Source organism: Lepus europaeus, chromosome 19 (genome assembly GCF_033115175.1).
Source record: "Lepus europaeus isolate LE1 chromosome 19, mLepTim1.pri, whole genome shotgun sequence".
NCBI lineage: Eukaryota > Metazoa > Chordata > Mammalia > Lagomorpha > Leporidae > Lepus > Lepus europaeus.
The window spans coordinates 17519149-17532299 of NC_084845.1; the positions used below are offsets into that span (position 1 = coordinate 17519149).

Genomic DNA, 13151 nt, shown 5'->3' on the forward strand with positions numbered 1-13151 from the left:
CCTGTACCTACTCCCTGTCTTTCAAATTAAAAATAATAATAATAATAATTAAGTATAAGCAATTAATACATCAAAGGACTTAGTAATTATAAAGGGAAAAGACTGATTTTATAGCTGGAGAACCTGGCAGAAACCACCTTCCTCAGGTGATCAGTGAACCTCAGTGAGGGGCACCTGACAGGATGTGACAAGACCACAGCACCCCTTCTGAGGTTTTACTGACAAAGATGCAGCCCTGAATCGAACCCTGAGGAAGCAGCAGATAAGCCCAAACTGAGGGACATTCCACAGAGTACTGGCCTGGAATCTTTAAAAGCCCCCAGGGCCGGCACTGTGGCATAGCGGGTAAAGCCGCCACTTGCAGTGCCACATCCCACATGGGCACTGGTTCAGGTCCTGGCTGCTCCACTTCTGATCCAGCTCTCTGCTATGGCCTGGGAAAGCAGTAGAAGATGGCTCTGGTTCTTGGGCCCCTGCACCCACATGGGAGACCCAAAGGAAGCTCCTGGCTCCTGGCTTTGGATTGGCACAGCTCCAGCTGTTGCAGCCATCTATCTGGGGAGTAAACCAGCAGATGGAAGACCTCTGTCTCTCTCTCTCTCTCTCTGCCTTTCGAATAAATAAATAAATAAATCTTTAAAAGCCCCAAGACCATGAAAAAAATCAGAGACAGACGGGGGAATTGTTCCAGACTGGAGAGAGATGAGGCTCAGCATCATCCTTAGTGCTACGAAGAACACCATCAGGACATCAGAGGGAACTCGACAGGTCTCGGGGTAGGCAGCAGTGGTGTTTCTGATTCTGACGGACACGCCGTGGTTATACAGGAGGAGGTGCATCTTTGATGGAAGCACAGGGGTGACGGCGTCCGGTTGGCAACTTATGCTCAAGTTGGTCAGGGAAAAAAAAATTTGAACTGCATTTAAACTTTTGAGATTGTTTCAAAAAAAATTTTTTTTTAATTACACAAAAAAGGAGAGCGAGGGAGATGGTCTGACAGTGAATCACAGGAAATAATGGCAACAACTGAAGAAAAGTCATGACTCTGACGTCTTTATGGCATGCCACAGACTTCCTGGCCTTTCACAGTATCTTTAACAGGAAATGCAGAGGCAGAGTCTCACGCACACAGGAGCTGTTCAACTCAGATACAACGAGGAGCTGATCCTTTTCCTTTTCTTTCTTTCCAGAGTAGAAAAGACTTACACTAGAATTAAACAACAATACGCAGCAAACATACATAAGTTCTGCATTTGCAAAGCTTCCTCAGAACCCCCTCACGTTCCACTAATAGATGGGCACATTCACATTTGCAATGACTCAGAAAGTTTTCAAGAAAGAAATTAGATAATCCAGTAGGGAAGAGACCTTGTTAAAGTTACATGAAAGGTAAGTGAAAAAGAAGCAAGACTTTTTAGCATACAATACACAAATATTACCTCAACGTGATTTTTGACACACGCTAGAAGACTTTCTAATTTAACCACATCACAGAGCCAGGACCCCTAAGTAGGTTTTTTTTGTTTTGTTTTTTTTTGCCTTTAAAAACGCACAGTAGGGGCGGATGTTATTGTACAGCAGGTTAAGCTACCATTTGGGATGCTCACAACTAGTTTGAGTCCCAGCTACTCTACGTTTCTGATCCAGCTTCCTGGTAATGCACCTGGGAGGCAGTGGATGATGGCCCAAGTCTTTGGGTTCCTGTCACCTACATGAGAAACCCAAATGGAGTTCCTGCCTCCTGGATTCAGCCTGGCCTAGCCCTAGCTGTTGTGGGCTTTTAGGGAATGAAGTAGCGTATGTAAGACCTTTCTCTCTGTCACTCTGCTTTTCAAATAAATAAATAAATCCTAAAATAATAATAATAATAATAAAACCAATGGGCTGGTTCTAAACATGGTGGTGGGGGTGGTGGCAGCAGCTGCCAGGCCAAAAATCTAAAACTCTAAGTGGGGGCTCTTTTCTGTGACCCTAGGAGCCATGGTCCCAACAGTCTGGAGTGAATCCCATTGCTTTTCCCTCCCTTTTTGCCCACCTGCTATTTAACTCTAGACACAGATAAAGTCTCGGAGTGCAAGGCAGTCTGGAAACTGAATTCCCAGCTGTTGGAAGACGTGCAGGAGGAGCCCCGAGGGTCAGAAAATGCCACGCATAACTCAAGAGCTCTAGAGAGTGCTCCTTCAAAGGGGTTTGTGAACTGTTGCTAGCCCCTAAGCCATGAAGGCAGGAATCTGACTCTGAACAGCAAGGCAAAGCATCCCATAGCAGCAGTGTGGGACTAATTTCCACCAGGGTCCCAAACCAGCCAGTGTGGCGTGCACACCCTAGACAGGCATGGACAGTGCTACATAGGCTCTGAAAGCTGAGATGACGTTAGAACCACAGCCAGGAGGGTGGGCTGGGCCTTACAGTTGGGCTGACTGTCTGCTAGGGCAAAACCAACCAAATTAGAAACACTCTCTCCAGAATTTAAACAAGGCCCAGGCTCTCATAAAAATATTCAGAATGCCCGGGATGCTCCAAAATTACTTGGTAGGCAAACAACAAGGGAAAAAATGTCAACTTGCAAAAGACAACAAACATATCAACCCTGAAATGACAAAAATCTTGGAATTATCAAAGACTTTAAAGTCTCCTTGTTCCAAGAATATGGGCCAATGAACAGAAGAAAGAAAGGGTCTCATAAAGGAAATAGAAGACATAAAGAAGAACCAAATGGAAGTATTATTTATTTTCATTTCACTTGAAAGGCAGAGAGACAGAAAGACAGAGATCTTTCATCCTCTGGCTCATTCCCCAAATACCCGCAACAGCCCGGACTGAGTGAGGCTGCAGCCAGGAGTCCAGAACTCACGCTGGGTCTCCCGCGTGGCTGGCAGGCACCATCATCGCCTGCTGCCTCCCCAGGTGCACAATACCAGGAAGCTGGGTCAGAAGTGGAGTAGCCAGAACTTGAACCAGGGACTCCTGGATTGTGGAACGTGGGTGTCCCAAGTAGCGATTTAATCTCTATGCCAAATGCCCACCTTGAAATGGAAATTGTAGACATGAAAAATACAGTAAGCAAAACTGAAACTCATTGTGTGGGCTCTCAGAAGGGAGGTGACCCTGGCAAGAGGTTGAGAACTTAAAAAAAAAAAAAAAAAAGATGAATGGAAAATATCTGATGTAAACTTTAGAGAGGGGTAGAAAACAGACTGAAAAAATTAACAGAGTCCTGTGGGACAATACCAAAATGCCTATCATTTGATTTATGCCATCAAAATCCCAGAAGGGACGTTAGGGTGTGGTGCAAAGAAAAAAAACAAAAAGAAAAAATAATGACCGAAAATGCCCCAAATTTGGTGAAAGACAAATTCAGAGACTGCAGCAGCTCAGCACACCCCAGACAAAATAAGCCCAAAAACATCTGCACCCAGCAGCTTTATAATCAAACAGCTAAACCCAAGGGCAGAAAGCAGCCAGAGGAAAACTCATCTCAGCACATAGATGGATGACTGCAGACTGCTCGTCAGAAACCATGGAGACCAGGGAAGGAAAGTTTCTCTCCCTGTGTCTGTCCCTCTCTCTGTACCTCTGCCTTTCAAATAAATACTAAATCTTTAAAAATATAAATTAAAAAAAATTTTTAAAACCCAATAAGGACCAGAATTCTGGTACAGTGGATTAAACCACTGCCTGTGATGCCAGCTGCTCTACTTCCAATCCAGCTCCCTGCTAATGCACCTGGGAAGGCAGCAGAAGATGGCCCAAGTGCTTGGATCCCTGCACCCATGTGGGAGACCAGGATGGAGTTCCTGGGCCCTTGCTTAAGCCTGCCTAGTCCTGAATGAACAAGCAGATGGAGGATCTCTCTCTCTCTCTCTCTCTCTCCCTCTCCCTCTCCCTCTCCCTCTCTCCCTCCCTCCTTCTCTCCCTCCCTCCCTCCCTTCCTCCCTCTCTTTCTCTCTGATGGTCTACCTTTTAAATAAAAAGAAAACTTTTTAAAAAGTTAAGAAGACCCAATGACATGTCATTTATAAGAAATCCTCCTGGGGCCTGCACTGTGGCATAGAGGGTAAAGCCGCAGCCTGCAGCGCCAGCATCCCATATGGGTGCCAGTTCAAGTCCCGGCTGCTCCTCTTCCAATCCAGCTCTCTGCTATGGCCTAGGAAAGCAGTAGAAGATAAACCAAGTCCTTGGGCCCCTAGAAGAAGCTCCTGGCTCCTGGCTTCTCATCAGCTCAGCTCTGGCCGCTACAGTCATTTGGGAAGTGAACCAGTGGATGGAAGACCTCCCTCTCCCTCTGGCTCTATCTCTCTCTGTAACTTTTTCAAATAAATTAAATAAATCTTAAAAAAAAAAAAAAAAAAGAAAGGAAAGAAAGGAAAGAAGGAAGGAAGGAAGGAAGGAAGGAAGGAAGGAAAGAAAGAAAGAAAGAAAGAAAGAAAGAAAGAGAGAATCCTCCTGTGAGGTTGGCACTGTGGTACAGTAAGTCACGCATCTGCCTTCAGGGTGGGCATCCCATATGGGCACCAGTTTGAGTGCCAGCTGCACCACTTCCAATCCAGCTCCCTGCTGTGGCCTGGGAAAGCAGTGGAAGATGGCCCAAGTGCTTGGGCCCCTGCACCCACGTAGGAGACCCAAAAGAAGCTCCTGGCTCCTGGCTTCAAATTGACCCAACTAGCAGATAGAAGACCTTTCTCCCTGTCTCTCCCTCTTTCTAAATCTGCCTCTCAAGTAAATAAATGTCTTAAAAAAAAAAAAAAAAAAGAAAAGAAAAGAAAGAAATACTCTTGTACTTAATGGAATAGAAGGGTAAAAAATAAAAAGATGTACAAATATTTACTATGCAAAAACTAAACAAACAAAAAAACCCATCAGGAATAGAGTGATATTAGATTATGAAAAAGAGGTCAATTCATCAGAAATAAATGCATATGCACTGAACAAGAGAGCTTCAAAACATGAAACACAAGTAACTCTGGAAATAGCTTGGCAGTTTCTTATAAAGTTAAATATATCTGTATATATGAGGGTTCGTCAGAAAGTTTATCGAGGGAGGCTGGTGCTGTAGTGTATTAGGTAAAGCTGCCATCTGCAGCACCAGCATCCCATATGGGCGCTGTTTCGAGGCCCAGCTGCTCTACTTCTGATCCAGCTCTCTGCTAACATGCCTAGGAAAGCAGCAGAGGATGGCTCAAGTGTTTGGGCCCTTGTACCCATGTGGGAGACCTAGAAGAAGCTCCCAGCTCCTGGCTTTGGCCTGGCCCAGCCCTGGTCATTGCGGCCATTTGGAGAGTGAACCAGCGAATGGAAGCTCTCTCTCCTCTCTTTCTTTCTGTCTCTTGCTCTCTCACTGTAACTCTTTCAAATAAACAAATCTTTTGAAAAAAAAAAAAAGTGGAGAACAGCTGTCATCAAAAACTAGGGGGCTGGCGCTGTGGTGCAGTGAGGTAAAGCCCTTGCGTGTAGTGCTGGTATCTCCTAAGGGCATCAATTCAAGTCCCGGCTGCCCCACTTCCAATCCAGCTCCCTACTGCTGCATGTGGGGAGGGCAGCAGAGGATGACCCAAATCCCTGGGCCCCTGCCCAAGGGGTGCGAGACCTGGAAGAAGCTCCTGGTTCCTGGCTTTGGATCAGCTCAACTCCAGCTGTTGTGGCTACTTGGGGAGTGAACCAGAGGATGGAAGACCTCTCTTTCTCTGTCTCTACTTTTCTCTGTAACTCTTTCAAATAAATCTAAAAAAAAAAAAAGGCAAAAACTATGAACAGATTTCAAAAATTTTTGCAGCAAAATAAACTCTCAGCTCCATTTTCCATGAATTTTCTGGAGGGCCCTGATTTTACTCAGCAATCCAACTACAGGTATTTATTCTGGAAAAATGGAAACTTATGTTTATACAAAAACCTGCCTATGAATTCTCCTCATAGCTCTATTTGTGATAGTCAAATGCTGGAAATAACCTAAATGTCCTTACAGGGTATATGGTTCAACAAACTGTTGTGCATTCATACCATGAAGTACCACCCAGCAATAAACAGGCATGTCCCACACACACAGCATTGCTGTATCTCAAAGGCAGGATGCTGCATGAAAGACATCAGTTTCATAAGACTGTGTATGGACATTCATAACATTCTGGAAAAGGCAGAACTACAGAGATAGAGAACAAACCATCAGTAGTTGGCAAGGGTCTGGAACCTGGGCATGGGATGACTACAAAGGGATAGTGAGGGTTTTGGGGGTGATAATAACACTGCACCTGGACCATGGTGGTCATTACGTGAATTAATCCAGGTGTTACAACTCACTGAACTGTACTTCCAAAAATAAGGCAATTTTCACATATTCATTTATTCTTAAAAAAAAAAAAACACAACAATGTCTATAAGAGGCTATTATCAGGAATAAAAACTTTCTAATGAGTTCAATTTCCAACTATTAAAGCAGTGATTAAAGAAAACAAGAATGACTATCCTCCCTAATTCTCCACAAAATACTTAGTAATTGGAAAATGGTAGTTTCTGGTAGGAAAACACTGAGTTTTTCTTCAATGGCTGACAAGTGAAGGCCATTTTAGGCAGGGAAGTCTAAGAACCCCTCGTCACGTGGTTAAAGCTATGATGTAAGATGGATGCCAGCAGAGGCCAGCCCACGGGCACCTCCCACCCACTGCTTGTTTCTGGAAACAGAGTGCTACTGGAGTGCAGCTGTGCCCAGCCATTTACACATGGCCTGTGGTTCCCCTCACGCTCAACAGCCAGGCTGACAGGCTGTAATGGAGACTATCTGGTGCACAAGGCTAAAATATTAACTACGTGGCCCCTCACAGAGAAGTCGGCCATCAAGCAATGCGGAGAAGGCATCAGCACAGAGAACGGCAAAGGCCGGGTTAGCCGGCCAGAGAACGTGAAAGCCCCGAATACCTTATCTGAGAGTGATTCCGGAGCAGGTTCCTCTTCTCTTTTTACTGACGGACTGGACTCTTGTTTAGGTGGGCCAACTTTTGATCTAGCCAAACTTAAGAATTCACTAATGGAATCTTCGTTCTTTTCTTGTTTAGATGTATCCCACCTGGATGGTTTTCGGGATTCTGAAAAAGTATGGCACAGACAAAACATCGGAACGAGGGAGCCAGAGGCAAGCCCTTCACCACTGCTCCTTCCTTCGCTGAGGACACGGTGTACTTCCGAGGGGGTCACGGGCTGTGCCAGTGCTGGGGATGTAGCAGAGACAGAGTCCCAGCCCCAAAGAGTAAACACCTGGACCACTACAATATGAACCTGTTTACACATGCCGAGCGATTCTGCTCAGAGAGGGAGGCCCTGTGCCACGAGTATCCTCAGGACAAGAGCTTGAGACCCTACTCACTGTCGGGACCTCGGTGCTGTGGCGTGGTTTCACTTGATGCTTGCGTTGTGGGCAGGGAGGCTGTCTCAGGGATCGTCAGAAAGTTGAAGACCGAGTACTTGTCACGCTTCACCCGTGGTAAGCCAACTAAAGTTGAACTGGGGGATGAAAAGAAAAAAGGATGCATTTTAATAACAGCTGCCAGGATGCCATCCACCTCCTACAAAGCTCCCATCTCACATCTCAAGTTTTTCACCAGCTCTCCCACTTGACAGAAGGGTCCCTAAGGTATGTTCACTTCCCAAAGCAATTCAAGACTTCAACGGCTGACCTTAGGACCCATGGGTTTTTCCTTATTACAGTAAGGGAATCTAACTCTGAAAATGGATTTACACTAAGGAAAAGTCCCACCTGCAATTCCCCACACAGCCTTTCATTCATTGTAAATGCTTTCTTGCAGTGTTTATAATCAAATACAGAGGTGTCAGAGTTTTATAAAGAGAATTAGGAAATATGGGTCATGTTTTAAATGTACACTACATGAGCAGCGTTAAAAAGATGCCAAATAAAGGCATTACGTTTTGTTAATTTGACATACTTGAGTTTTGTATCTTCAATACAAAATAAAAGTTTGCTGTCTGGGTATTTTATTTGTTTAGTAACAAGTTAAGAGAGGTTAATCTGTAAAACTTGCAACCCCAAGCACTCCCAAGTATGTTTATCAAGAAAACAGGAAAGTACAGGCATATGGAAGGGGACATATTAGCTTTCCTATGGGAGAATGTGGTTTGTACTAATGTAAAAGGCAGGTTTATCCAACTTACTCTGGATAAGGGTCAGGGACATTAAACCTCTTACACAGAAGCTTGTCAGGGTGCCACTCAAACGTGTCTCGGGTGAGCTTCCCAAACATCTTCATCTTCACAGCTGACTGCTTGTCGTTGACGTCATTCTGGGAAGAGACACACGTTCGCTTTCATCAGGCGGCCGTACGACTGGCCTGGCTGCTCTGCTCTACCCTAACATTTTTGCTAAAGTATCTTAAAAGCTAAAGTTCTTATTAAAAAAATATCTTATTCTGCTACGCCGTGTATGTTTCGATCTTTTCAGCGAAGGGTTTGAAATACTTGGCTGTATAGTGTTCTGGTTTTAAAATTCACCAGGTAGGAACACGGGGGTGACAGACCTCTTGGTCTCGAGGGACTTCAACTTGATCTGAATCGTCTTCCTCCTTGGCGTGAGTGAACCTGGAGGACAAGGTCGAATGGGAGGACACGTATAGCTGGGCTGCCCGGGCAAACTCATCCCGCTCGCGGCCTCGCTCCCACTCGGTCATGCTGGGATCCAGGCAACGTTCCAGGGCATCTGTGATACAGGAAACAAGAAACTGCTGCACTTCTAGGGAAAACAGAGGGCTGAAAGGAGAGCACGTGGCGACCGTGACCGCATCCCTGTGTGTTTCCCCGCAGAAAACTCAAGTCCTTACCCTCGCTTTCACGGGCTGGGGCGGGGACGGCGGGGGACTTGGCAGGTAACACTGCTCTCTCCTTCCTTCAAGATGATGCTTTTACTGGATCCTGTCTACCACACGTGACACAGAAAACCATCTGGGAGCTGGCTAATGCTTGGTTAAATCAGAAGCAAGAAACTTGTCACCACTCCCAGAGAGCGCTAAGTTCATCCCAAATACAGTAGGCCTATGTTTTGGCAGAAAAATACTTCTGAACTTTATTATTAGTAGTATTATCATTTAACAAATAAATATTAGAAGCATGAGTTCTCAGAAAAGGGTGAAGGCACAGCAAAGGCACTTCATATTCCCCAATGCCCTGCTTTCAAAAAATACTCCTAATTTGCTGACCCCTCTCACAAGAGCCACTACGTAGGTCAGTCATCCCTTCCTTCCTCCTTGCTGTATTTACTTCATAGATCACAGAGTGGTCCCACCCACCCCACCCCACCCCCTGCCACGTAACGGGTCAACAGCCAAATAGTTTTATAAATCAAATGTTAGACTGTGATTGACGGCAGGATGATTAGTATTGTTAAGTTAAAGTGGGGTAGTAGGTTAAGCCTCCCCCTGTGGTGCCAGCATCCCGTATGGGCACCAGTTTGAGTGCCAGCTGCTCTACTTCCAATCCAGCTCCCTGCTAATGGCCTGGGAAAGCAAGTGTTTGGGCCCCTGCACCCATGTGGGAGATCAGGAAAAGCTCTCTGTCTCTCCCTCCCTGTTTGTAACCCTGTATATCAAATATATAAATAAATCTTAAAAAAAAAAAAAAAAAGACAAGAAAAGGAAAAAGAAAGAAATATCCTCTTTAAAAAAAAATAAAGTGGGAGATGAGGTTCTCCTAGTGTGAAATGCAACACACAGAAGTCAGCATGAGTTACTGCCAAGGTATGTTCCCTACCGAGAGTTCTCTTTGGACCTGAGACACAGAGAAGAACAAGCTAACCGTTACTACCCTCCAGGGCAGGGGTGGGGAATGTCTAGCCCACGGGCCATATAAGGCCCATGAGATTATTTGGTCCGGCCCTGCCAAAGCAACTGCAGGTAAATCTATAGCCGGCTAATAATCCCGTATGGCCCATAAATGATGTTATAAATATCCGAATGGCCCTTGGCAGAAAGAAGGCTCCCTACCCCTGCATAAGGCCCAGCTCAGGGCCTGAAATCTTCGTACTGCTTGCAGCAAGACAAAGCAAAAACACTGGCAGGAAAGGCCACTTCAACCCCAAATGTGGGACCAGGGTGAAAACAGCAAGAATGCCAGCCCACCCTGGTGGGACGTGGGAGACACAGGCCTATCACCCACCTTTCCGACCCTGTTTCATCTGTACCAAGAACTCTTCGTATCGTCTTTGCTTTTCTGGATCTTTAGCGAAAGGTTTGAAGTTGCTGGCTCTTGTGGTGGCTGTCCTACTACCCAAGGCCACGTGCCATGAGCTATGTCCAACTTCGGGGGGGGAGGGCTGCAGTCTGCTGCTGGAGGCGTTCTGGGCCAGACTCCTGGCCTTGAGTTGAGCTGCTTTAAGGTCAGTCGCGTGCTTCATTTCTTTAATTCTTTCCCTATCTTTCTGGGACAGAAACTCTAACACTGATGTACTTGCCCCTAAATAAAAACAGTAATAAGAAGAGATGAGCATTACTGTCAGACAACTACTTTTACATTTCTCTGTACATACATCTTCAATAGCACAAATTTACATAGAGACATGAATTTTAACGTTTTGTTTATATCCGTATTTCCCCATGAGCTAGACAATAATACAAAGACAAGGCTACTGTTTTACAATGGAGGTTAACTCCTGGCCATCTGCAGGACAGGCAAATAGTCTTGGGATGAGGAAGCTGATATCGGGCTCTGGTCCTGTCAGTACAAGCCTTGGTACAGAGCACAGAGACCCAGTCAGCACGTGCTCATGTCAGAAACGCTTGCTGGGGGCCAGTGTTGTGGCACAGTAGGTTAAGCCTCAGCCTGCGGTGCCAGCATCCCATATGGGTGCTGGTTCAAGTCCTGGCTACTCCACTTCTGAATCAGCTCTCTGCCATGGCCTGGGAAAGCAGTAGAAGATGGCCCAAGTCCTTGGGCCTCTATATTTGCGTGGGAGATCCGGAAGAAGTTCCTGGCTCCTGGCTTTGGATCGATCCAGCTCTGGCCACTGCAGCCATTTGGGGATTGAACTAGTGGATAGAAGACTTCTCTCTCTCCCTCTCTCTGTCTGTAACTCTACCTCTTAAATAAATAAATAAACAAATAAAAATAAAAGGAAGGAAGGAAGGAAGGAAGGAAGGAAGGAAGGAAGGGAGGGAGGGAGGGAGGGATGCTTGCTGGGTACCAGCTCCATACTAGGCTTGGCTCAGACAAGCTCCTTCCTTTCACTAGAGAGGGAGATGGGTAGGAAGGCAGCAAAGAGCCACACCAGAGAAGTGCTAAGGAAAAAACAAATAGGGTGATGTGCGGGGTTGACTTAGAAGGGGCTGGTAGGGGCCGGCGCTGTGGCGCAGTGGCGCAGTGGGTTAATGTCCTGGCCTGAAGTGCCAGCATCCCATATGGGCGCCAGTTCTAGTCCCAGCTGCTCCACTTCTGATCCAGCTCTCTCTCTGTTATGGCCTGGGAAAGCAGTACAAGGTGGCCCAAGTTCTTGGGCCCCTGCACCCATGTGGGAGACCCGGAAGAAGCTCCTGGCTTCGGATAGGTGCAGCTCCGGCTGTTGTGAGTGAACCAGCGGATGGAAGACCTCTCTCTCTCTCTCTCTCGCTCCTCTCTCTGAGTAACTCTGACTTTCAAATAAATAAAAAGATAAAATATAAAATAAAATGAAAAAGAAGGGGCTGGTAGTTGGGGATTCAGGGGGAAGAGGCAGCCAGCTGATATGATAGCCAGGGTAGGCCTGGAAAGCCTCTAAAGGAAATGATATTTGAGAGAAGTTGTAAGTAAAACAACAGGAGCCAGACTCACAAAAATACCAGGCAAGGACAGAGACAGAGGAAAAAGCAAACCCAAAGGCCCTGAGATGGCATCAGTTGGCAAGTTCAAGGGCAGAGGGAAAGACCATGAGTCTGTACTGCAGGGAATGACGGGAAAGTGGCAGATGTGGCCTGAAAGGCAGGCAGGGGCTGGATCGCATGGGCCTGCGCGAGTTTGGATGTTTCTGTAAGTGGCAGCGCTGTAAGAGGACACTGACACAGCCAGGCCCAGCAAGCTGCAGTCGAGCAAATGGACTGCAGAGGGGGAGGGGGAGAAACGAGGAGACCAAAGAGGAGGCAGTGCCAGAGCCCTGGTTAGACCAGGGTGGAAATGACAGAAATGCAGAGAAGTGGATGCAATCCCCATGTGCCTCGGAGGAGGAACTGAGGGAACTGCTGGTAGGGCTAGGGGAGGAGGGAAAGAGGCCAGCAATCAAGATTCCTACCTGCTGGCCCGAGCAGTGCTCACTGGTGGTTCACTTACTGAGATGGGGAAGACTGGGGGAAGAGCAACTTCAGGGAAAATCGAGGGGAACTCAGACTTCTGTTTGGCTTAATTATATGAGAAGTCTTTAGATGGCTCATGAAAAGTATGTATTATGAAAAAAAAAACTATGTATGGATTTCAAATATTTTTGCATCCAAATAAACTTCTAATTCCATTTTCCTGCGATCTTTCTGAAGTCTTCTCATGTTTGAGACGATGATCAGACTCCCAAATGGCAAAGCTGCTGGGCATGAGCCCCCAGGATCCACGGCCACTTCTCCTAGCGGTCTGTCTGCTGCCTCCTGGGGACTCGCACACTTCCACATCTGCTCAGACACAACTGCCCCCTCAGGCTTTAGGGAGAAAAGCTCCACAACCTCTCTGCGACCCAGAGAGGAAAAGCCCACATCCCGGCTGAGCAGTCCCTGGCTTTTACCCTACTCTTAGATGATTAATTAAGTCTGAAAACAGTTGAGCTTAGGGCAAGGCTTGTGATTTTAGTGACACAACCCAAACTGGAAAGGAAAATAAGCTTCCAGGAGACGCTCTGCCCACGGTTCTATCTGCTGTTCCGTGGGAAAAGAGTTTCCATTTTGATTTGAGAATTCAGATTATTTTAAAGTCATGATTTTAATCTTCTCCTTGGCACGTACCTTGAACAGGTGTCTCTCCTAGCATCTCCCCACGCTTGGAGGCATTCAGTTGGTGCCTACTGTGTGTCCCTGGGTCCTGTGTTGCCTTTCCAGCAGACTCAGATAACACCTGAAGTAAGTGGGAGTTCTCAGAGGTTGCAGCCACCACAGGTCTGAAATAATGCACTGGGCGGTAGTCTCTTGGCAAATCAGGTGGTGGATAGATCT

General features: G+C 46.4%; 1 protein-coding gene across 1 annotated transcript in view; it reads right to left on the bottom strand.

Annotated features, from left to right (window-relative positions):
- Window positions 1-13151, bottom strand: part of GPATCH1 (G-patch domain containing 1) — a 51436-nt gene that overhangs the window by 14275 nt on the left and 24010 nt on the right. Inside the window, exons 10-15 of the mRNA XM_062177072.1 lie at window positions 12945-13149; window positions 10150-10446; window positions 8520-8698; window positions 8158-8285; window positions 7355-7491; window positions 6910-7076 (exon numbers count right to left, since the gene is read on the bottom strand). Coding sequence (XP_062033056.1) covers window positions 6910-7076; window positions 7355-7491; window positions 8158-8285; window positions 8520-8698; window positions 10150-10446; window positions 12945-13149 — 1113 coding nt within the window. The remainder of the gene's footprint in view (window positions 1-6909; window positions 7077-7354; window positions 7492-8157; window positions 8286-8519; window positions 8699-10149; window positions 10447-12944; window positions 13150-13151) is intronic.